Source organism: Pleuronectes platessa, chromosome 3 (genome assembly GCF_947347685.1).
Source record: "Pleuronectes platessa chromosome 3, fPlePla1.1, whole genome shotgun sequence".
In the NCBI taxonomy this organism is placed as follows: Eukaryota; Metazoa; Chordata; class Actinopteri; order Pleuronectiformes; family Pleuronectidae; genus Pleuronectes; species Pleuronectes platessa.
The window spans coordinates 9,586,941-9,613,756 of record NC_070628.1 but is presented as its reverse complement, the minus strand read 5'-3'; the positions used below and the strand labels follow the sequence as shown (position 1 = coordinate 9,613,756).

Sequence of the window (26,816 nt, the reverse complement as noted above, 5' to 3'; positions counted from 1 at the left end):
GTGGCTGGCATACATGCAGTGTGAAGTCCTTGAAAAGCTGAATGCAGATCGATGACAATTGAATGAGGGTGGTTGGAGGCAACGGTTGAGTGGGAGAGAGCAGGTGGTGCAGTGACACGGGGCCCACTGTATTACGACCTTTATCCCCACTTACTCAATGAATACTACATTATCAACACGTCAGTGGGACGGGGGTCAAACCAATCCAGCACCTTGCACAACACAACAAAAAGAGTCCTCCAGTCGCACGGATCTGATTCTGAAAAACTAAGGGGGAGGGTCAAAGCGTCTTTTTAAGAGCAATGACTCTGAAACAGGGAGAGAGAGCAGATGCCCCCCCGCCGCACAGCCACCCAGGCTTTATAATTTTTTTCCAACAAACTGTAAAGAGGCTAACAAAACAGAGTCTGCTATCATCTGTGTCAAGCAGATGGTTTTAGTCCTGGAACTGCTCTTGAGAAAAAAGAAGCCAACCAACACTGTGTAGCCAGCACTCTGACAGGCCTGCACTTACTGGAGGACGGCGGTGTGGTTTATGTTTTCTTTTCTCAGACAGGTGCAGTGAGCAGCAGCTGAATGAGGAAAGGATGAAGAAATGAAATTGTAATGCTTAAATGAATACTCCTGGAAAATGATTGGAGAGAGATAAGAAGATCGATGCTGTTCTTATACCTATAGGATTAATTAATATAAATAGTGAAACTTTCTCGAAACTGGAAGAATTCAAATATCTCATTCCTGTAGATGTAAACTTGGATAGGCGAGAATCAAGCACTGGAGCCTGCACAGAGCTTTTGTCGGAAAATTACTTCATGAACATCACAATAGGAAACTTGTGGCTTCCCGTATGGGAATATTTGTCCTGGCACAGAGACTTCCTGAAATCACTGCTTAAGGACTTCGGGTCTTCATGTTTGCCGAGCAGCTGCTGGTTGTAGCTTCGTATTTAGTGTGAAGCTCTGACATTGTCAAAATGTAAAATCAATTTTTTTGCATCTCAAAGTTTAGCACACACAGTGACCTGGTTTAATAAGGAGGGTGTCGACACTGTATCAGTCATGGAAAGGTTGGGGCAGTTACATAAATCTAAAAACAGAACAGAACATCAGAAGCAACAAGTAAAATTTTAATCTCGACAAACTTAACTATAAACTCCACAGCCCCAGATTCCTATTGTCTTCAGGCTCAAACGAATAGAAACAATTTGTCCTATTTCCGGCGGCAGCTCTGTTTGGAACCACACACAAACTTGATTCTATTCTTTTCAGGTGGTCACTTCCCAAGACCTGTAAACACTCTCTGATGTGTAGAATGTGAGGCACTTCCCTTTAAAGTCTAAAGCCCATTGAAGTCTAAACCATGGAAGAAACTTGACCATACTCACTCATTTGTTTACTCACTCAGACCATTTTTCACTGCTCTTTAATACTCATACACAGGGCAGACTGCTTCGTGTCTGAAAGCTAGAATTTTTCTTTTCACTCAGACGAGTGCACTTGCAAAATCCTGTTAGTTGATAAAGAGATGAGTGTTTTTGGTCAATGTAATCAATGTGTCTGCACCTCGTGACCTTGTAAACACATTTCAAAACACAAAAGAGCAGGACGTCTACACCCGGCATCACCACAACCAGGAACATATTCACACAAAGGCAGACACACAAAGACAAACTCGATGGGGGGATCAGGAAAAAGACAGAGAACAATTCCTTCCTCCATGTGGCAGGTGATTGTTCCTCGTTACATTGTTACTAAACAGTTACCTGCAAAGCTGCGACGGGCTTGTGTCAGGGTGATCTATGTCAGCGTCCTGAGAGACCTAATAGAACCGAGGCATAAGGAATAGCAGGTTTCATTAAGGACCTCGAGGGAGGAAGCACAAACAAACCTTTATCTGTGTCCCTACACGGCTTTGATTAGGGGATTGAAAGGGAGGCTGCATGCTAAATACACATCGTCTGTGTGTGAGCGAGTGAGAGCGGAAGGAATGCATACTGAGTGTGAGAGCTGCCATTGCTAGTGGTGAGTGTATAGGCTTGTTGACATAGGTGCGCAGGACATGATAGCTGCTCTGTGCTCCATTGCCTTTCACTGGTGGAGGAATTGAATGGTAGGAAGGGTGGAGGGCCATGGATCTGCTGGGAGTTTTACACGGTAACACACACACCCACAGAAATGGGAGAGTGAATGTCTGCAGAAAGCAATGAGGGATGTAGGTTAGCACAGTCAGCAGCACCCCATAATCCATAGGGAGTTTCTAGTCATGACGGTAAAAAAAACAAAGCCGGAGAAGAGGAGAGGCAGAATAGAGCAGCACGGGAGTCAAGACTTTTACTAAAAATATGCTCAGCCTCGTCTTTGCATTTGCATCTTCAATCCTCAGCTATGCAGCATCCTTACAACGGCAATTGGTTGGTATTAATATAGTGATCGACAGGAATACGCTGAAGATTTTACACTCTCTTCTTCTAAAACAGTGATTTTTCCCCTCAGTTGAGTAATTATGACAGAACAAAGGCCATACTACATTAAATATCCTCACCATAGAGCACAACCGTATAGTTCACATAAATAAAACTACTTCAGTCTTGAATCTGAAGCAGTTAGGATCTCAGTTAAGGGATCTCTTGTTTCTACGTTGAGCGCAACAAAACAAGACAACCACTTGGCAAATAACTGAGGATTTTAATCAGCTAAATGTCGATAACCTCCCAAAATGCAGGATAATAATTAACACTGAGCGACAAGGAGAGATTAATTAACTGATTTTTAAAGTTTAAAAATGAAATGATCACTTAAATTAACAAGAATTTAAAAAAGAGTATGAACGGGGATTATCAGATAATGGGACAGTGAAGGGATGAATCTTTTCTAATTTCTCTAGGTTATTGAATTAAACGTTAAACATCAGACAACTGAATTTTGAAATGGATTTTAATGTTGGGCAGGACTGAAAATAGTCGGGTGTAAATGTTTGCGTGTCTGCTGAAAAGCTCAGAGCTTTATCTTATTTATAAAAAACCTTTGGAAAAATATATTCGCACAGAAAATCCAACCATCTCTGTGAAGGCTGGAAAAAGCCACTGTGCTGAATAAGAAGTTCATACAAACTGACCAGCAGAGAGATGTTATGAACAAAATAATACACCAAGAAGAAAATTCTACTCAGCTTCACCAGCTTTGTGATAAACCCGTAGTTTGTATATAAAAAGCCGACGACATAACAGCTCCCCAAAAAGGAAGCAAAAACCTCTGGATCCATCCAATCTGACATCTTCTCCTCCATGTTAGTGAATTGGGCCAAACTTAAAAGCCAAATAAGATTATTTTCCTCTTCCGTTCTAAAAAGGAAACATCAAGATAGACACCTAAGACTGACTCCTGATTGGTCGAGCACGAGACAAAACTGTCTCTCAAGTAAGTTGTCAGACACTAATAATAACAACCTGAGCATATCACAGCCGGAAAACAAGGACTAGTCTTGTGTGTGGATGTACTTTGATGTGGAGAAATGCCCAGTTGTATTACACCGTTTCAGACTGCCAGGTAAAGCTTTCTCTGCTAAACACTGGACCAACTCCAAACATTTCTCGTCCCTGGTAATCATTTAGATCCAAAAACATGAGAAAAAAGGGCCCAGTCTGAGAAACACTAGAATAAGCTTTGAAACATAAATACGTGCGGCGAGCAGTTTGAGATTACGACAACCGGCTGCATCTCAGGCTATATCTCCCCCAAAGGATCCACAGCCATTTTCATAAAATAATAAGAAAGGTCAGCATCGGCTCCGCTATCAACACTGGCCTTTGAGATACGGTGTTGAGAGACGTCTCAGAGCTCTTGTCTCCTTCTCAGTGAATGAGACGAGTTTAAGGCTGTGCTGATGCAGCTCATCGGTATAGACAGGCAGGTAGTTATCATTCTGCATAGGCTCCCTCTCACAGTGTTGAAAAGTCAAAGGGATCCTGTTATGCAAAGTTATGTCTCTCTGAAAAATATAATTTTAGACTAACATGGGAGTGTAGAGGAAAGTCACCTTTGTGCAAATAGAGGAGTGTATGTACAGGGTAATAATGAAAGAAACTCTTAGCTTCCACCTTTACTGGACATGAAAAGTCGAATGAAAAGAACTTTAGTGAAGTTGCCGCTCGTCCTCTCTATAAAGTAAAAGCATTAATGGTACTTTAACAAGGCCTTTTCTGCAATACTTCTGATATTTTCACTTCTAATTTTTAAAACAATGTCTCTGTCTGCAGGACCTTTGTTTTACGAAATGTTTTTGTCCAGACGAGAACATAAAAACAACCACAAACGCTCAAACAAGCATATCAGGCCAATGCGTAGTGATAAAGTCTGCATTAACAAACCATTAAAAACCAGCAAGGAAGCCTGTGGTCCGAGTTAAATTGGGCGAGGCAGATGCCTGTGAATGCCTGAAATGTGGCTAGGTAATGGTAAATTAAGCTGTAACTTGTAATTGGACCTAGCGGTGCTAACTAGACATGGAGAAAACGGCATATAACCCCCATTGTTGTTGTTTCTGGCACATGCTCATTACACAAAGCAACCGTGGGCATTCACAAAGTAAGCTGTGATGTTGTTGTTTCCCTAACGCTCACGCTACACGTGGACACATGGAATCTGTTGCTTTTGAAAATCTGTACGTTAGAATGCGTGTGTAAAAATCCTGGTTTAAGTGACTTAAACAATGTTTGAACAAGAGGATCAAATGCAGAGGAAGAAGTTTGTTTTGAAAAAAATCCACATTAGTGCGGACAGGGTGTAAGACGCCTCCATGCTGCAGCATACTATATCTAGGATCAAGCATCAAGATAAATATTTGACCTTGACCTAAAATGTTCTCAGTTTGGACTCAGACACAGACACAGTAAGTCCTCATTACAAAAACACGAAGGCTATTAAATGGAGGATTTGGCCACACATCCGCAAGCTCCTGTGGTGTGGAATGTGAATGTCTGCACATAATATCTGAAACAACACATTTTTACACGCACACAAAGAGACTGACTGTACAGACCTGACTGACCATTTATGTAAATAAGGGTCGAACGAAAATAACAGAAATGTGCCCGAGTCGCGTTTCCCTTCGGTGTAACCGTGACTCACAGTTGACTCCAAACAGTGTCAACATTATGAGTCAATATGAGCTTCTTGTTATGCTAATGGAGGATACATGTCACATTGGATATGCTGCGTGCATGATTGGACAAACAGGAGAAGACTAGATGCAAGTTCCTCTTGTTTGCAGAGACGCTCTAAACAGCAGTGAGCTGGTTACTCCGGAGGATTCCCAAGGTTAGTGGAACTAAAACAAACACAGTGACTACAGCTTTCCTTGGTGGATGCACAAGTCTTGAAAACTACTTCATCCTTGATAATGAACCAAAATTGAATTAACGGCAGTGAATTAAAATTGTGCTCAAATGTAGAATGTGTGAGACCTTGGAGACGTCAGCCGAGCTCTGCTTGTACTCACCCACACAGTATTAAGAAAAAAAACACTTGTTTTTATGGTGTTCAATTTTGAATTTACATAACAAATTAAACCAAACCTAATATAAAAGAATATGTATTTGTATTACCCAGAAGCCATAAAACTTCGTGGCCCTTGCACACTTATGGTACTCCCCCACTCGAGAGTTTAATTATTTTGATAATTACTATTATCATCCTGGTGAGTAAATGGACACTTAATTACCGGCACATCTCCATCCACCTTCCACTTGACCAGAGGTGCAGTGAGCCAGAATAAGTGAAAACATGTGGGTGCAGAATCTTTAAAACAAACCTTGTGTTACACACCAAACTTCACATGCAACCGTTTTAATTGGTGGGAAAAAAACACTGATATTACGATATATTACAGTTTTGTTATAATGAACATTTAGAAATTAATGAAAAAATACACTGGTCTTCCGCACGTACTGTGTATGCCCGCCCTTTTAGTGAGCATAGCTGTTACCTTGTTATATCTACAAATCTAATGCTTTGTACAATTTTTACAACGATAGCCGACAGCAATATCCCATCCAACTGCAATGTGAGTGTTTACACAGATGTGTGTAGATGGTGGATTCAGTTGCATGGTGTTTGTGTGTCTGCGTGTTAAACTGCACTAGGTTTATGTTACCCTCTCCCTTACACGCATGGTTATGTTCCAGACTACAGCACAAACGACCATCAATGCTCCCACATTAAAGTCATGGTGCTACACACACTGAAGATATATCCAGGCAGTAAGAACGACAATCAGCATTTACAAATGTAAATCTGAGTCTTACGGTTGACGATTGTCGCGTCTTTATCTTCATGAACTCTGCTTGAACTCAACTGTAACCGTAAACTGAACTGTCGTCATAATGTGGTTTATTTCACATAGATTCTCACCATAATTATATTTTATATGTAACTTTAAACAAACTATGTATAAAAAATACTATATTTTAACTAAATATACATAAAAGAAGCCATGTCAAGTAGACTTATTAGTTTTCACACTGACCTAAATCTACAGTATTTTCTATAACTGGCAATCATTTAGGTTTAAATGAAAATTAAGAAGCAATGCATGAGTATTTAAATGCACTGTGAAGGAAATACACCCATCTGGATTAAGACTCATTAAAGGCCCACATGGACATGGCAGAGCATTATTGAGGAAGATATTAAAGAGCCAGTCAGACAGGATATTATGCATGACCCTCACCTTCTCTGGTGCACATATTGCAGTTGGAGCAAAAGGAGAGATTGCATTGGTACATTGCCCCAGCTTCAATGATGGAAAACCGCAATTTAATCTCAGAGCAAAAACAGACAATGGCATACAAAATAAAAATAAAAACCTAACATGTGAGACATGTTTTAGATGCATACATTCCCCCCTCTCTTTTCCTCTCTCCATTACGTCCTCATTATCATCACCTCATCACTTAGACAAGGACGAGGGATGAGGCGTGCCCCTAGCATGCCTCAGCAGCATGTCGGGCCGCATTTATTAAATCTCTCTCCTCCATCTTTGGCTTCCAATACCACATCTCATTTTCTCATCTCTTCAACTTATGTGTTTTTCACTGCAAAGAGATGATCTAGATAGATATTGAATGATTGACTTACCAGAGCACCAGTACCTTCTTTAACATGGATGGCAGGTTGAGAGCTGTGTTTGTGACACTCTTACTATTACATTACCAACTCATGGCTGGTAATTGTGCAGCTTTTTGAGTGTCTTTTTCCCAGAGTTTTTCTCTCCAAGTTGCATTTTAATGTCACGGTACAGCATTGGCCGAATAAGCTATTTTCATAATCTACCCATGAGCCTTAATGCCTGAGGGATCTCACAGATTATGCGGAGGAACAGTGCAGAAACTAGGCATTTTTTGTATTGAAGGAGGAAAATGAGGAGGCCATGTGTGCATTTATTTTGGCTCAGTTGACTGATTTCTCTCCCTCTTTTACATACAGTGCACATGCATGTGGCGTGTGCATGTGCGTGGTGTAGATTACAGTACACTGTATATTGCAGGGTATGTGACTCTATGTGGACGTACTTATGTAAAGTGTGTGTGTGTGCATGGTTAACCTTGTGTGTGCTTTCGTGAAGGGTAATATGTATGTAAACTCATTCCACCTGCATTAAATGCAATTATTTTATGTTTCCCATCTCCCTCACACACACACACACACACACACACACACACACACACGCACACACACACACACACTCACACATACACACACTTGTTTGCAACATTCCCCTCCATGTGCAAACCACTGATAAAGTGTTTCCCAACAGCCATACACAAAAATGCTGTGGCCTTAAGTGTCCTTTGAGTCCCCCCCCCCCCGCCCCCACCCCCCAGAGTGCTTCAGTACATATGTTTCTCTATTCACCGGTACAGCGATTAAACAAGAAGGCACCATAATTATAGACATTTATATGTTTAACAATTACCCACCTTATTTCATTTTTTCCTAGACTAAATTCTCCTCTGGTTCAAATGAGCAGCTAATGACTGTGCAGTGAGAAATGGCGACATATGTAAGAGTGTGTGTGTGACTGCCACGAGGGAGAGAAGAAGAATCACTCCTCTGAGTAGTGTAATTAGTGACTCTGCTTTACATTTGGAGCACACACACACACACACACACACACGTTTATATTTAAACACTGTCGACAATGTGATATGTCGTTTATAAAACTAAATCTAATTAACACACAATCATTGTTATGGTACTATATTATAATGCAATCATTACATTATAATAATAAACACATGATAAAAAATAAGGCCTATTAGCATTCATTTTTTGTTGACTTAATGTAACTATAATGACAAACCTCAACCCAACGCTAACCAACCTGAAACTCCCTATAATGTGGGTTTGTGTGTGATAAGACTTATGACCCATAAGTAAAGTAGGTCCCCACAACACAGACACCAGATCAGATAGTTGATGATCTTTAGACTTTCAGGTCAGGGGAAAACTGTGAGAACTTGAACTAAATTGCAGGTTGAGGCCCTGTGGTGGCAGAACAGCATTATGATGATAGCAGGCTGCACTTTCACAGATGGGACAGTGAAGAGAGGCCCCTCCAATGGGAATGGATGAATAAGCCATGGAACCAGGCAGCAGAGGCACTGGTGTGTAATAATAGTAGCCCTGCGATGGTAAACCTCTGATGCACACACGTGCACACACTCACACCAGCGCGAGCATACAAATTCATATCAAAATCAGATCTCAAACTGTGCTGTAGAACTGGGTCATAGAGTGCCTCTCGTACAAAGTGCATAAGGTTTTATAGATAACAAGAGGAGTGAGAGGGAGCTGCAGTGTGGGAGACTGAGGGTGCAACAGGATGAGTGCATGGGACGAAGCAGGCCTGAAATAGGAATATGAAGCCTGGAGAGTGTGGCACTAATTTTAAAAACCCTTACCTATCCTCTGTCAACTTTATTGGCACAGTTCTTTATATGGTGCATTTATACAACACCATTAACTGCTGTGTTTGGGTGACTGAGGCTCACTTCCCTGTTGGAGATAATCATCTCTCCTCCCATGTGTGCACACAACATGCATTATTGAGAGGCCTCTGTGCCTTAGCAGCTCTGTAGCACATGGGTTATGTTGCTCTTCCCGGTTCCCCATTTAAAATATGCTAGATTTAGAAGGTGCGTGTCTGCAAAGCAAGGCAAAGTCTATCCTGCAGGGACACATACAGCCCCTCACTACTTATTTAGGCATAAAAATGCCCACAGAGATTGACAAAGAGGCAGAATCTAGCCAAGTAAATATATGCAATTCAATTACTCCCTTGAGTTTGAAATTAAAATGCAATGAAATCCCAAGCAAACAACATGTCCTGAATAAACTGAAGGTAATCAAGTCATTTAATCTCCTTTTCCGTGGCTATCAGAGGCTATACCACTAAAATACACGCCCGGCAACCATGACTCAGCATGAGGTGACAGTAAATAATACAGGTCATGTACCAGATGTACCTACACTGTGTTTGCAATCAGCGGGACAATTAAGAGCCCTGTAGCGAAGGTGATTAGTTATTTCATTGTAAATAAACTCCTCTGTCTCAGTATGGCCATGTGATGCATTGCTCAGCCCAGATATAAGAGCGTTTCTTAGGTGCAGCAGCTCCTTCAGTCAGCGTGAGTGATGGTCACAGGGGATTCAGTCAAGGAGTCCAAGTCCATATAACACATAACCACAGAGAGATTTACTACAAGCTCTCTGCAGGTTCCGGGGGAAAAACCGCACTGAGGTCACTGTTCCCAGGCCGATTGTGTGACTGCGTATTTGGTGCGGGAGAAGGATTAACAGCGATCACAGATACCACAGCTTTATCTTTCAGTATTAAATAACAATACAGGAGTAAGGTTAAAGGTGCACTAGTCATATTTTCTGTGGAGCAGTTTAGCATCTTTCAGCTCATTGTTCTGGTTTGGCGACCTTTCTGCCACACAGAAGCTAATCCACCAACTGTAGACAACCCAGCCAATCAACAAGCAGCTCTTGAATCCTGGTGCATTCTTACAATAAGCTCTCTCAGACATTTTACAATAAGCTCTCTCACACATTTTACTCGAGAACTAGCAGGAAAAAGTCCAGAGAATGTCCAAATCATCCGTCATATTTGTGTTCTCACATGCAGCCCCTTCGGATAATTCCAGGAGAAGGTGCGGAGTCAGTACATGTCCTAAAGCATCATAACTGGTGAACATAGTGGAACCATTTAGCTGTCAGAGCCACATATTTTGCTCAGGATTTGGTGGAGACTGAAACAAAGCCAAAAGTGTAAATATTTGACTGTAATTCAAAAGGTATGAGGATGAAACTCCATATGGTCTGAATGCATAGAAAGAGAAAACTCCACAACTGTATAAGGTGAGTTGATAGTGTGTTAACAGCTTGTTGCGGTGCCTTAAAAAAATAACCTAAAGTTGTAACCCCAGGCAAGAGAACACCAAGGACACACTGCTCTGACACACAAAGAGCCAAGCAGGCCTGCACACGTCTGCATATAGATATATATCGTCGCCTTCGGCAGCTATTTTAAACTTGCCCTCAGATGACACATTGACCTCACTGCCAACCAATTTCCTTTTAGATGACTTCAGTTTTAAGTGCTTATCTTCTGTTCGGACTTTTCATCTCAATCAGGACACAAGTAGGGATAAATTCCGTTTATTCAGCATCCAGCTTTCAATCTTGATTGAATTTCTTTGCATCTTTACTCAGCGATTCAGAGAGACAGCAGTCGTTAAATAACACATCAAAAATATAGTTCTTATGAATTCATTTTCGAAATGTTTATATAGGTGTATAACAAAAATACTATCAGGTAAACCTGGACTGAATTTGTGCTTTGACCAAACATGTCATCAATAATTCCTTTTCATTCAGATGTCTAATCTTTGATTTTGAAAAGGTCCAGACTTCAAAGAAATAACTCAATTCTCCCACTAGCCTTTCTTTTTTTTTTAGGTTTGTGTCTGTTTTATTCAGGCATGTGTGTCTGTGCTGTTTCGGTCTGGATGCTGTAGACTGTCTGTAGCACCTCGTGAGCCGTTTGGTCATGTGAGAGCTACAGCAGGGCAGGAAATACTCATCTTCATTTCAATGGCTTCTGGAAACAGATCTTCACAAGGACTGAGTCTATAAATCCACCAGTCCCTCTCAAAACGACACAGTAAGGGACCTTGAAAAAGAGGTGACTCGAATCAAACCGGTCGGGCCTTACAGGAAACAAAAACAATCCGTGACAAAAATCCCAACCAGCCACACATGAAAGTGGGCCTGGGACAAGAGAGGGCAGCTGAAATGCAGTGTGAATTCATGAGAATAAGGAATGAGCTTTGAGGCGGACAGCCCTGTAGCAGAGTGAACTTCACTGAAAGGCCAAAATAAAAGTAAAAAATCACATACACACACGCTGGAGTTGGTCAAATACCAATTTCCTCTCTACATATGCTCAGCACCATTGTAAATCCTGAGCTTATGAGGAGGAGCTGGTCCAAGACGTATTGGTTTTGAGATTCACTGAAGGGAATCAATCCTTGCCTCATGGAGACAAAGTAGTCCCACGTTCCCTCTGCTGAGCGAAGTCAACTCAAATTAACTCACTGAGCGGGGACTAGAACACAGTATTGAAATGAAGCATCTGTTCCTTAGAGGGCAGAGTGAGTTGTACCCCTGTTGTCGTCAGGGCTGCAGCATCCGAGCTGCTCGCCCGATAGAACTAACTTGAACTGTGAATAATGGGCTCATCCACAGGTCAAACCAGGATGAATCATACATGCTCATGGAAAATACTCATCTCTGACACATTTCTCACTGGATGAAGCAACAAGCGAATCAGGAGCCTCTCCTCTGTTTGTCTGCGCGTGTTAGGCACACATCACTGAGCGCAACACACTCAAGCTCAGACCACACAGGGGCCACAGATCTGCCTGCGAGTTTAAATAAAAAACATTTGTTATTATTCAGCACAGGTATAGCTCCCAGTGATTCTTTAAACTACCTTAAAAGAAAAAATCTATCCTTAAGTTATTGACTTGAGTGCATAGGTCAAGGTCATTGTGACCCCATAACACATGTTTTGGGCCTTTTGAACATTTTAAACATTCAGTCTGCCTTTTAGAGAACTTATTCATATTTTGACCAATTGGCACTTCGACAAAAAGATGAACTGATTCGATTTCAGAGGTCAAAGGTCACAGTGACCTCATATGACTCCGGGAAAAAAGATTATGTAGACTAAAGCTGTACTGGTCGGTGGAGGAATATACCGCAGGGTAGTAATTGCAGTTTTAATAATATTTTGTATAAACTCTAAGCCAGACTGTCTAGACTTCTTGGCTTTTTGACCCCTCACATAAAAAAGACTTGCAACCGCTGCAGTCGTAGTTATAATGATAACACTAACATCTGAACATTGAGGGAAACTGTATTTGCTTGTTTAAAAGCATTGAAGCAACACTTTAAGTATGATTGGAGGGCTTTATGGCATCTCAAAGTCACAAGCCAACAACAAAACCCACAAGAAACACAACAGTGCAGCGGGACAAGGGGGCAGTAACAATTCTGCGCAATTCAACAACCACAGCAACACCTTCACAAAAATGTGTGAGTGCATAAACACAAAGGTGCAAACACATTGCAGCTAATACAGTCAATCGTGGAAAAAACAATTACACCCAGTGATCTGGGATCACCAACAGGAAATGAAAAGCATAACAAAGGAGAGCACAAAAAAAAGAAGGCGTGCCAAAGAAGCATATTTTCAAAACTCAACTATGAGTGTGAAGGGAAAAGGAAATTCACTGTGACACTACAAACAGGACGGAGACAATTCCATTTGAACAGGTTACAGGTAGAAGGAAAAGATCCTGCCCATTGCATCACACACACTGTTTGCATGCAAAGCAACAATATGTTTATTCTGATTGACAGGGGGACTTTCCAACGCTTCAGTCTGAGACACGGGGGGGAAGCAGGTTTTGAACTCCAGACCAAACCGAGAACCGGTTTGTGTGTCGGTGCAGCGTTTCCATTTACAAGATGGCCTGAGATCCAGCAGATGGAATCTAGTCCCTGGTCCCCATGGTAAACTTTCACACCTCTCCACGTAGCCTCTGCGGCACAGCTCTTCAGTCAGGACTGCAATGTGTGAGCACCGTGCCTGTGACAGACCTATCTCTTTGGGCTACAAGCAAAGACAAATGTTCTGCCTCCCGTCAAAAAAAAGGCCACATGATACCTCGTTGTTCAGTCAGAAACATTCTCATCAGTGTCGTGTCTAATGCAACTGACCTGAGCATAATGTCTTTTGTTCCGGGAAGGATTCTGTGTCCAACCAGAAGCTGTTTCATACTAAGCACAGCGAAGATAAATAACCCTTTGAGGTAACAGTCGATGGTTGACAAGACAGAACATGTGTTATATTTTGAGAAATGTTTAACTTATCAGCGTTATATTTTGCATGCATATTGGTGCAAGGAATGGCTGTGTTTAATTTGTTGTGATTTGGACATGTAATAGATTGAATATTAATACAATTTGTATAAACAGAAAACCAGTGCTCTGTTGCAGCATTAAGGATTCTCCAATCCGAGGTCCTGTGCACCGAGGAGACCTTCACCAAACTTTGAATAAACAAGTGAATAGCTCTTTGTGCTGCAGCGGTGGAGCAGCCTCCGGGTTCTGTGGACTGAGATCCCCTGCAGGTTTTCATTTACCAAGGCTCAATTACTGCAGGCCACTTTGACAGTTTCAGAGAGAAAAGCTGCAACCACCATCACCACAGGCCGAGCAAACAGCCCATTCTAAAGAGGCAGGTTTAGAACGGCCACGGTACTGGTATTTTAAAACTTGTGGTGTTAAGTAACACATTATGAATCAGCTTAAAATACAGTGGTTGTTATTCCCAGGTTGTTAAACAGCTTTCAAAACAACTAAACACCAACAGAAACATTCCATCAAATCACCCTTTCTTCACTGTGACACTTTGGTAGCTATTCTTTATGAACCAGCATTGTTACTATGTACAGACAAAGCAGGTTATTATCGTCCCAGGAAACAACTTGTCTGTTATTTGTCAAGAACCTTTCTCTGTAGCAATGTTGCTGATGACATCCTTGTAGTCCCGTCTTTCAGGAAGTTACGAGTCTTTTTTTCTGCTGGTTGCTTGATGCAATTATCTAATTTTAGCTTGACTTCCTAAACCCAGAGAGACACACTTCATTCATCCCTCATTTATCTGTAACGCTTTGAGGTTAGCATAGCTGGAGCCAATTACAGCCGACACCTGGACAGGTCGCCAGCGTAGTGCAATCACAGGAACAAACAACACTTCACACTCACACCTACAGTCAATTTAAAGTCTCCAGTTGACCTAAACCCAATCTGCACGTCTTTGGATTGTGAGTAGAAGCCAGACAAGCAAACATGCAAACTCCAAATATACATTTTGAATCGTTCTTCTTGCGGTGAAGTGATAGTTCAAACCACCACACCGCCATTTAATTATATTCAATTTCATTGTATATGTGTAGCACCAAACCACAACATGCATTATCCACAGGCACTTTGCGTAGTAAGGTCCGGACCTTACAGTATGGAAGAGAAACACAACAGATCCCATAATAAGCACACTTGGCGTCAGAGGAGAGAAAACACTCCCGGATCCAAGCAGCTTTGTTGCACACAGTCAAAATCTGTATTGCTGTCCATGATGGCTTCTTTTTGGCTCCACTGTATCTTCTATATTAAAATGTTTTTTTGAAAAACAAAAAAATGATAACCGACAGCCCCAGCTCCACTTATAACAGCTGTTCCTTTTCATTCAATTCATTTAACAACCTCTAAGAAAAGAAACATGTTCCCACCCCAATCTATCACTAAACAAACAAAAAGCAGATCAGAGTACTGTATTCCCCGATGTTAAAACACCATCCTTGATAGAAACAACGCTGGCAGCTTCTGCAACAACCCTGAAACTGCTGTTGCAAACATCTGTGGATTGGTTTCTTTTCCCACCTCGTCTCAGTTCGATGCTTAACTCGGTCTGTCAGCTCTTGTGCGAAGAGAGGTAATCTTTGGACTCCGAAGTTAGATTTTTTAATTAGCCTGAGGGAACACGCTGGAGGAGTGGATCGAGTATGACAGAAACAACACACTTACCTAAGACTCAAGGTCAGTCGCTCATCTTTAGCCCTCAGCAGATCACCAACAGAAAATGTGGCACTGCCCAGGAAGTTGCTCTGCGGAACCAGAGAGAGAAGACAAAAGCCGATTAACAAGAGGTGAAGTATTTCAGCAACGAGTGATCAGTTAAAAAAAAAAATTAAGCGACAGAAGAGGACAGTTATTTTCGTCTTTTGATCAAATCACGCTGAGAGACAGAATGCGTCAAAAAATCACTTCAAGCCCTGTGATTTCAAGAAGCAGAGATGTTGACACGAAGAATGCGGACACACAATCCACTCCCCCTTTCTGTCTCCTTCTCCTCTTTCTCGCTGCTCTGACAACATGTGTTTGCTGCAGGCGTGATGTGAACAGGGGGTGTCAGCACACCAGAACTGGGTCACAGAGAGAAAGGTAGGGGACGAGCCCATCAGTAAAGAAGAGAGATGATCCGCATTTGTGGAAAACAAACACATACAGACACACACACGTATGGACACGTGCTGCACCTGCAAGTAACATCATCAACATGCTAGCTTGCTCTGGAGGAGGGGAGGGTTAAGACCACGCCAAGGTCACAGGCTTGTTCCACATAAAGCTAGAACAACGTGCAGGTAATTAACAACGGGCACAAAGGTGATTCCACGTGTTTCATCCCACTGGGGGGAACAAATCTTAATCAAAGTGTCTGCAGCTTCTTTATGTACTGAGATGCTCCAATATAATTGTTATCGTCCTTTTATCAACCAATCTTGGCTGTATTTATTCTCTTTTACAGCAGCGCCATTGATGATTTTTTTTTTAAATGACGATACAAAGGATAACTTGTGTCTCTGTGTTTCTCGAGAACAGTTAGATGCTCTGCCGTGCATGTGAAGATAAGAAAAAATAAAAATTTTAATATGTTTCAGATGTTGTAAGAAAACACCACGGAGCTTCCATGCACCACATACATTTTAAGTCTCCCTCAGACAATTCAAAACAAAGTCAACCTTTGAAAAGAATGCAACAGATCAGTGGGTTTCTGATTAAGCAAAATAACGTACTGAATGTAACATCATTTTTCATTCTTTCAACTGACTTTTTTTAATTGATACAAAAATGACAAAAAAATACCCAAAAATATATCCAGCCTAGCATGTGAAGAGCAGCATGGTGGTGTCGCCTCAAAGCAAGAAGGTTCTTGGTATGAACCTGATGGACAAAGTCATCTTAGGTTAGCTGGAGATCCTGAATTGCCTGTAGGTGTGAGTGGTTGTTTGTCTTTGCTTTGGCCCAGTGACAAACTGGCAACATGTCCAGGGAGTACCCCACCTCCCACCCAATGTCAGCCCTGATTGGCTCCACCCCCCCGCTGTGATTCTCAAAGGATAAGCAGTGCAAGATAATGGATGGATGAATCATATTTGACAACCGAGGTCACAAATCTTCATATTCGAGAAGTTTAAACAAGATGTTTGGTGCATTTGCTTTAAAATGCATAAAATGATTACATTTTAAGATGTTTGGCAGTTATTTTATAAACCAATTAAAATAAACTAACTCATTAATTAAGTAATTGATTCAGCTCTTGTCGAGACATCAGTGTCTTGTTGGTATTGTTAAATATCCCAATCTTAAACGGAAATCCCTTTTTCGTTTGACAGCAGTCCCTGACCTTGTGTTACCTTACATCATCACTAACTGGAAAGTTGGGGTCTCAGTTGTGAATTACTGTAAAAAGTGAGAGGACGTGGAACAGTGTCATAGAGCTGGGGTCATATGGCAGCAGTGGTTAAGTGGTCGTGACGGATCAGAGCCAGCACCCTGACACACAGGTCTCATGACTGTTACGTTCCCTATAATAAGGTAATGAGAGGCCTGACTCTGATCTTTAGCTGTGGGAGATTAGATTTTTTTCTTCTGCTGAAAATATTTTTGCACTGCTGCTTCACAGCAGTTGCTCTAACATTCAAATTCTTTAACTTATTTTATTCAATTGTTCGGCTGCACTTGAACCTTTAGTCTAGCTTCCTCACTCCTCCTCCCCCTGGACTCCCTTTTCTCTCCCACTTCTTGGTCTCCCTGCAGTCTCCTGTAGACAAGAAAAGGCCATCCTGTCTACTGACCTTTTCTCTCAATCATTTTCTCCCTGCTAGCCCATACGAATCCTTATATGCTCACGGCAAAAACACAGCCCCAAACACGCTCCCATGTCCCAGCCCACTCTCAAGTGGGCAAACACTGAGGCACACATGCATGCGTACACACACAGAAAAAGAAAGAGGAAGAGACCTAAACACAAGGTTGGTCAACAGTGTTATGTGAAACCAAAAAATAGTCAAAGGTGGAAAAAACTATTTACTCAGAAAGATACAAAAAATGAAGAACCATCTTCACTCCCATGTCTTCATGAATTAAACAGCCAGGATACCCAGCAGGCAAAACTTATTATGCACAACGTCATACTCCTCAGCACTGACGTGTTAAGGCCAATCCCAGTTTGCCCTGATAACTCAGGGCACAAGGCACAGAAGGGCATAACACACTGAGGAGGAACATTATATCCCTATGTAGCCATTACCCGCGAGCCGCTACAGAACGCCTGGTAAATGGTCTTAAAAATCCATTCCTTAGCATCTTTTTATGGGCCCTCACGATGGAGGCTTTAAAAGAAATGAAGCTCCGGAGACCGTCTTCTTACGCAAGATCAAAGTGTCTGTACCACAGAAAATGAGGGAAAGATTGAGGCAGGAGGAGGAGTGGAGTGAGAAAAGAAGATAAATGATGCTCTTCCAGGATCATGGAGGATTGATTATGATGGTCTCGCTCGGTTCCCTTCTCACATGCTCCGGCTCTCTCTTCCTTCAATCCATCTCTCCGCCTGCTCCTGCTCATTCTCTTGACTGCTTCTATTGGCCATGTGAGAAACTTTTGATCTATGACCCCCCCCCTCACAGGTTTTCAGAAGAAGTGACAGTTACATGAACCGGGAGACAAACACACGTTTCAATTGAGGATTGGAACTGAGAGGCACTTGTGCAGGAGGACGCAGAGCTGACATCCTGTGAGTCTACTGCAGGCAGCTTGTCTGTGGATCTTTGAAGGCCAAAGTGTCTGCCCATCACTTGGCAGAGGTAAATGGTCCAACTCAAGCTGTAGATCTATTGATTTTTCTCAATGCCCTGGGTGACAGAGTGAGACACACACACACACAGACACACACCAACTCTCTCCATCATTCCCTCTCTCCCTATCTGTCCCTCACTCTCAAACAGACCGACGCACACACACACACACATACACACAGACTGCAGAGAATACCTGGAGGAGAGGACATTCATTCAGATGCTACGCCAACAAATGACATTTGATATAAATGGCAGCAGTTACAGTTTTGGCACTCGCTGAATAATATGCATCTGGCACACATTTATGAATATCAGCAGATTTATAGCATGAGAGTTCAGGGGTGTCTACATGGATGTGCTGCCCCTCCATTACAAACAGGGCTTTACTAATTGACCTAATTAAGTCATTAGAGATATCATGACATGCCATTTACACAGGCACGCAAATGTGTCCAGTCGGGCAACTCACATCATGACCACAGCGGGTTAAACACTGACATAGAGGGAGATAACACAGAAAACACACAGTTTACTTTCACAAACACACACACACATACAGTTTACTTTCACACCTACATACACACACACACACACACACACACACACACGGAAGTCCACTTACAGTTCTGTTGTACACAGTCCTATCAGCAAGCGAGTAAACCGGTGGAGAAAAGAGCTACAGGAATACGTAGAGGCCAGAGACAGAAAGCGAGACAGACTGAAATAAAGTGGGGAGAGAAAAGAGATGATACGTCTTCCTTCTTCCTTCCTCCTCTTAATGAGCTCCTGGACGATCTTCCTACATCTCTTCCCGTCAGTCCTCAGTTAGAGTAAGTCCATGTATATCTGCTCTTTAGAGTGCTGCAGGCAACACTGGCTGATGCATACATTGTAAACATGCCCGCACATGAAACACACATGCACACACACACAAACACACTCCGCAGCCCACACCGTGACTGAGAACTGGCGAGAGTGAGCTATTGGCGCTACCGCTGTTGCGGCTGGGGCTGGCTTGACAGTAGGAGAGACCAGAGAGAGAGAGAGAGAGAGAGAGAAAGAGAGAGAGAGAGGAGGAGGAGGAGGAGGAGGGAGAGGGGAGGGAGGAAGTCGACAAATACAAGCGGTTGAGCGAGAGGAGGAGGGCAGAACAACACAGAAGAGGAAGAGCCTGAAAGGAAGGAAGATAGACAATTCAATGGGTAGAAATCCAAGATAGCAAGACAGAAAAGAGGAGAGAGAAAGATAGGGAAGGATATAAAGAAAAGAGGGAGGGAGGGGGGGGAAGGGGGAGAGACGGAGACAGGCAGAGACAGAGTTGTGTGTCACACCTCGGCTGCAGCCTGTGACTCAGAGGGCCAACAGGAAAAGAAACACTTGTTATGGCTACTTGAATGAACATGAGTTATGACCACACGATGCATGGTGTATACGTGGGAGTGTGTGTTTCCGTACAACCTTTACAAACACTCCAAAACTCACACCAACATAATGGAGCATCACAATGAGAGGTTTGCTGACACACTCATACTCCCTATACATTTGAACTCACTTTGGTTTTAACTATCCAGGCTCGAACCTCGGATAGAGCCGGGTTTAATTTACCCGTGCTGACAAGAGGGGGGGGGGGGGGGGGGGGGGGAAGTAATTCCGACAGAACAAAGGAGACGCTCTGCACTGGCCCTTATCACCCCCTCGCAGGTACACAAGCAAACACAATGAGTGCCGCACACTTATGGACACATGCACACCTGCTGAGACACCTAACATTTGTAAGCGTGCACAATCAGGTGCAAATACACCGAGCACCGGAGGTCACGTTGATGGGGACTCAACCCTTTTTTAATATGGGATGTGGGGTGCGGGAATTGAGAGTGTAGGTGAAATCACTGGATTCTAAATTGCTCCTTTGACATTATTAATGGGATTTTTGTTTGCCCTGTGGTGATGCTGGTGGCAGTTATCTTCCTGAAACCGAAAAAAAGTGACCAGCAGTTACAGAGCCTCGGAGAATAAAGACCAGCTGCAGGACTCCAGTCCACAGAAAGCTGAAGCTGCATCACCGCTGCTGCACAAAGAGCTGTACAGCGGTTTCTTCAAAGTTCAGGGAAACTCGACTCAGTACGAAGAACCCAGAACTGGAGGTTATCATTGAAGCTTTTGTTAATGTGCAGCTCATCGAGAATCCATTGTTGTCACGATCGACAACATCGCGTTACATTGATTGAGTCCCAGCCACTGCTGCCACCGAGCACCGGTCGCCTGTTTGTTCAATGTTTATTAATATTGAACGTATTGTGTGTCCAGACTGCAACAGATTCAACCTTGCATTTCTTCGGGCCCCTTAAAAAGACACTTGTCAGTCGTGAGGCCGATAAGATGAACGGTTCTTGAGATACACAAGCCACACACAGACAGACAGAGGTTTATGGAATTATTAGATCGATGAGGTTCTCTGACCTGGGTACCAAGTGGAAGCCAGACAGTGACAGTGCATGAGCTCATTCCTGCCAAAGATTTACCACAGATGTTTCCCAGATTGCCAACAAACTGCTTCCTGTGACCATGCAGCAATATTAATGTTCATCTGTGCTGCTACCAAACCCATTTGTAAATTGATTTATGGCCTTTTTTTGCGCACTCCCACTGTATAAATCTGAACACAACGGGAATAAGTTTGGATTTTACATGAAAATAAATGTATGTTGAATAATGGCATGCAGACAAACCACGATCAAGGATCAATCGAGTTATGAATCAAGCAAAAAAACAGTTTTTAATGCCGTAGTTTGAAGTTCAACATGTCTGACATATTCACACACAGAGCATTCAAACTGTGAATTCCTGAAAAGCACATAGGCACCGACTGGGATTGTTCTTGCATTCCACAGGGGAGCTCAGGGAGAATGAGTGAGGCTCCTGGTTGGAAGAGGAAAAGCCTAAGTCTCACCTAATTCCTGCGTTTTAGCATTTTTTAACTAGCATTTGCAGCCGGCTGAACACTATCACAGCTGTGCATGCACACACACATTATTCACGGGCCTTATGTAAATCTGTAGGCAGCACGTTAGTCCATGTAAACATCACAGAACAAATCCCCCTGGCAGCCGAACTCACCCCACAGATGGAAACAAGGGATCTCAGACAACCAGTCACCCCCAAACCCAGACAGGCACAGACAAAAGCAGGCGGTTGTGTTTTCCCCGGGTGAGCCCATGTTCTCATTCTTTGCTGTCTACCCTCAACATTGTCCTCTCACTCTCTCTCTGACTTATTCTTTTCACGGTCCTCTACCTTGACCTCATTCCCCTGCTTTTGATCTGTTCAAAAGAAAAAAGAAACTAGAAAGTCTGCAGACAGACAGAGATGCAGCCAGACCGGAGCTCACCCCCTTTTGCACTTCCCCATCTGTTTCTTCAGTGCTTTACCAACAGCCTGCATTAACATCACAGTCACTCCACAGCAGTACTGTCCCCTCGCTTTAGGAACGACAAAAAACCTTACATAACATTACATATTTCTACCCAAGGTGGTGCCGTGTAATAGTTTTGCATTAAAGTTGTTTTGGTTTCACATTGCAATTTAGAGAGCAGATTAAAAAAAAAAATTGTATAACATAAAACATCCTGTAATCATCACCTACTGCGTCTATCTATGGTTGACTTCAATTGGTTTGTAGATGGGTGTGCGTCCATTTGAATGGAGAAAACGAATCAAGCGGTTCCTTGTTAATGGATAATTCAGTTGCCACTCTACAACATCCTCTTCTACATCATATTGTCAAAGACTACAAGCAATCCTGTGAGCCTGGGCAACTCCTTTTCTACAGAGACCAGGAAGACTTCTTTTTCCTCTATTGTGTAACAGTCTCTACTTCCTGCAAATAGTCCAAACTATCGTACCATGGTTCTTTTGATCTGGTTCGGTCGGATGAAATGTTGGTCTGTTGGTCCGAACAGTCGTTCAAGGCTCCTTTCAAAACTGTTAATTTGGTTCGGACTAAACTAAAAAGCTTTGGAGCCAACAAGGTAGTTGTCAAAATCCCCTTAATGTTACTCCTTTTAAGAATATTAACACATTCATGGTTACTCATCCTTCCTCCCAGTGTTTCCCAAGTGTGTAGAAAAGCTGCATTTAATAAAAATATCCTATGATTCACTCTAACAAGAGAAGAGGTTTTAAGGATGAACTTTCACCCCCTCGGATTTACAGTATCGACAATAACTCACAACCTCAAAGTATTTCATGACTGTAAAACATCTTTTTTAAACAACTCCTCGAAAAATGGTTCATGGTGTAATGAGGGTTGTCTTATTCAGGCTAAAAGGTCAGATCCTGCTTTTGAGATGTGATGCAGTGATCTGCTGGATGTAATCGATCCTTCAACCTGAGCCGACTGAAGCTGCCGGTCCTCAGGCAGCGGCTGTGCTCCGAGCATGTGAGGTAGCGTGATAATACTGATTTCTGTTTAGATAGAAAATACTTTGATGTGTTCCTCCAGTGCCTCTTTGCCTTTACACGCCTTATTAATCATTTGTACTATTTTTGCCCGCCTTATGAATAACATTTGAAATGTATCAAAGGCACAAAATGCACCTACTGTAAAACAAAGTCTCCGTCTCGTTGTGCAAACACAAAATTGAAACAGGAGAGATAAATGCCTTCTGGGCCTGGGTTTGAAGAAAAGAAACCAAAAACTTTAATCTTTTTCAACTCTAGTAAGATTAGGGAGTGTAAAATCATGGAAGTAGGCTGGTAATAGGCATAGCTTTCCATGAGTTAACGTCTGCGCTCATATAATTCAGCGATTATGCTTATCTCGCTCTGGTGTCAGAAGAGTGTAACTTACCCTGAGAACACATTGAGGGTTTGAGAAAAAAAAATTAAATTGCTGAACAAAATTATGAAGTGGACTACAAGGAACAACTATAAAGGTTTTATTATTGTATGTTATAAAAAAGTGTTTTGTCCTTCCATCCATCCATAATCTGTACTGCCAATCCCTTAGGGTCTGGAGCCAATTACAGCTGACATAAGACAAAAGGCAGCGTACACCCTGGAAAGGCCCCCGGCGCATCACAAAGACAACATACAGAGACGACCATTCATGCTTACATTTACACCAATGGGTAATTTAGAGATGCCCAATCTGCATGTCTTTGGACAGAGGGAAGAAGCCACAGTACCCGGGGGAAATGTTATGATTACGTATATTATGCGATAATTGCATCTACAGCGGTGCAGTTGTGTCAATGCTAAATGCATGTGGTGGTTCAATTAGCCAGCTGTACTGCAGGAATACAGCTTTATTGAAACATGGGTTACAATGACAAAGTCAATCATCATCCCATCTTTTATGATGTTGCACTGAATATCAAGTTGCAGATTTTCCACTGAATGAATTTACCTCTCTACTGTGCTATTTTCACCATTGTGTCTCTGCCAGAACAGGGTCTTTTGCAATCAGATAACATCTTGATTCATGTTTGCCACGACAGACTATTCAACAAAAATCAGCCTTACGCTGAGAAGGAGATAGCTGAATATGCTCAGTCGACTGAAAATAGATCTGTAGTTCTGTGATGCAATATCTGCATCTGAAAAAAAAAAAAAAAAAACACAAACACAAGCTTTCTGTGCAATAACCACAGGATCAGATAAGATATTTTTGCATCTGACATAGAGGAGACATGAGATCTCAGAGGAGGCTGGACTTTTTCAGCCTGAAAGGTGAATACTCACTGAGCGCTGAGAGACTCTGGTTTCCTCCAGGAGAAACTCCTTTGTAGGATTCCTTTACTGCAGTTACTGTAAGCACAGATACATCTATAGAGTCATGTACGATAAATGACGCAGAGGTAATATCCCTCTTTCTCACAAGTCAGCTTCCCGAGGATCTGTGATTCCTTGTGACAGAGGAGGCAAGAAAAAAACAGTGAGCGTTCAAACCCACTCACACATTCTTCATCTTGTTGATGCTTGCCCCCAAACAAAATCCCTTCCTACCATTATATTAGTTCCTCACATCTTCCTTACTCCACATATGCTCTTGCTTTCTTAGCTACGACCCTTTGATGCCTGGTCAACCATCAGGAAACTAGAGGTTTTCTGACAGAAGCCTTCTTGTACTTCTCAGGGATTTCAACAATGTTACGAATGTGCTTGAATACCATTAAATAGAAGCTCATATCCCCGTGTCCATGTTTATCTGGCTGGTAGGATGTCTTGCAGAAAAAGAAACTCAACTTGTCGCAGATGCAGCTTGCCCTTGGAAACAAACTACCAACCCCCCCCTCCCCACACACACACATACACACTCGCTCCATAAACTTTAATAGCTAACCCCACTGCAGAATAAGGGATAAAAATCAAGGCTTCCTTCACTCACAGTCAGTAAACACGACTTGGTAAGCAGGTCCTAAGCCACATTCAAATCCCCCACACTGACTTGAATACTACATTTAAATTGCAGAACTGCAAACTTAAGGCAGTTTTGATGGACTTGCATTTTAAAAGACGGCTGTTTTTGTCTCTGTTCGCGAATGAGGCCATTTCACTCGATCATACATTAACAATATGCAAGTGTTTCTTATCAGCCACTTACTGAGAGCTGCTATCAGCGGAACCTGACAGAGGCTGCGGTTTACAGCTTCCCCCCCTGCTCTGAACTTGGTGGTTGAAGCTGAAGCCCCAAGATGCAGCAGCGGAATGAAGTTGCACTCAGAGCAAAGCAATGATGCACTTTTATCATTTTGCCAGCCACAGAACATGTTGCTAAGCTCTCCATCCTGTTTGTCATATCACCTCTGTCATCGCAAGCAGGGCCTGTGTAACTAGTCTTCCTGAGTCTGGCATCAACAAGACGTCTCTCAGACAAACATATGGAGCCGGTGGTGTTGTTCACAGCAGAGTCACGACAGATCGTTATTCCATGTGTTCATATTCTTACATGGAAGGATAAGAGCAAATGTGCAGGTTGCAGTTTCCTGCCGTTATGCAACAGCAAGAAGCTGCTAGCTCCCCCCCAGGCCTGTAAAGCTACAGGCAATATTGTGCTGCTCTCTCTACCCCGACTTCCCCCATTTTTTTGTGTCTTGAAAAGACACACAAGCACACACCGGCACAGTACGAGTACTATAATATGCTAGCTCATGCCTGAAGTGGTTGATAGCTCTCTTCTTCAGAGAACAGGGCTATAGGGGGTTTGAAAGTAAACAGCTCGGATCAAACCAACTCTCGGCTCCCTTTGAAGAGTTGGAGACAATTACGGAGATCAATGGTGCAGCCCAGAGGTGGTTAACAGCCTAGACAGGCAGACAGACAGGGATTGATGCCCCGTAAGATCCAGAGATGCTGCTCCTCAACGACCTCATTGTACAATCAAATCCAAGGCGTGCCGCTTCCTCGCTCAACATACATGATGGAGCACAATGAGCTCTGCGCCCACTTGAGCTTTTATTACAGGATAATGAGAGCTGTGTTTTCTATTTTCCTGCAAAGGACTGTGCCTGTATTAAGGCTTGAAAGCTGCATGTGGCTGTTCTTTATATTTGACATTCATGACATCATATATACAATGATAAAAACGGCATTGACAAACTAAAAAACTGCACTAAACAGTTTCAGGTGTGTGTTCATTTGTGTGTGTGTGTGTGTGTGTGTGTGTGTTTGTGTGGGTCACTGCTGGTGCAAGAGGTGAGCCACAAACTCTAGCTTAAAAGCACTCACTCTTTCTGTGTAGGAGTTTCAGAACAGGCACCTGCCCTCTTCCTTTCCCCTGGGAGATAACATCAAGCTAAGTCAGTATAGAAGCTGCAGTTTCAGACGGCTCGAGCCACCTTGACTTAGTAAACAACGAGATGCAGGAGAGAGTGGGAGAAGTGCAACCGCCGTCAGCTATTTTTGTTCCTCATCACACCACAGACATGTTAGTTACCTAAATGACATCTTTGCAAGTTGATGTGGGATGATGCCAGCGAAAGAGCCCTTTGAACTAAATATGCTGCTTATGTGAAAGTAGAATGTGTCCTTGGTGGCTGTGAGATAGCAGATGAACAGATTCAGAGACGGTTTTTGTTGTTGTTGTGAACAATCATGTACAGAGCATAAGATTCTTCAAAAAAATGAGATTAGATCAAAACAAATATATTTGTATTTCCCGAGGAGGGAAAAAGTAATGCCTCTTTGAAATGATTAATGGCTCCCCACCCTCTTTGGGCGTGTGGAGGGGAAACAATGATGGCTGATTTCAGATTATCACATAATACCATCTGCGCTGACAGAACACAACAACAAAGCGACAACATGAAGAGTTCTGCCCCACAATCATTTACTTTTCAGTCCCCCATGGTGAGGGGGATGAGGAGAGAAGCGACATGTTATTATTTCAGTCCGCTAACGCAGAAGGAAGACACGTGGCGCGATCTTCTGATGTTTGCGCACACTGGCGCGTGGACAGAAAGTTGTGAGTAGCTGTCATAAAATG

At 42.6% G+C, this 26,816-nt stretch overlaps 1 protein-coding gene across 9 annotated transcripts in view; it reads right to left on the bottom strand.

The window, feature by feature from the left end:
- Positions 1-26,816, bottom strand: part of inpp4b (inositol polyphosphate-4-phosphatase type II B) — a 100,409-nt gene that overhangs the window by 55,191 nt on the left and 18,402 nt on the right. For 4 of the 9 annotated variants that reach the window (XM_053418257.1, XM_053418256.1, XM_053418255.1 and 1 more), the window contains one exon: positions 15,219-15,298. In XM_053418257.1, the coding sequence (XP_053274232.1) occupies positions 15,219-15,298 (80 nt within the window). Of the gene's footprint in view, positions 1-15,218; positions 15,299-15,458; positions 18,934-18,953; positions 19,385-24,073; positions 24,257-24,935; positions 25,045-26,816 lie in introns of those variants that run through there. The other 5 variants (XM_053418260.1, XM_053418261.1, XM_053418259.1 and 2 more) reach the window with 5 other exon arrangements.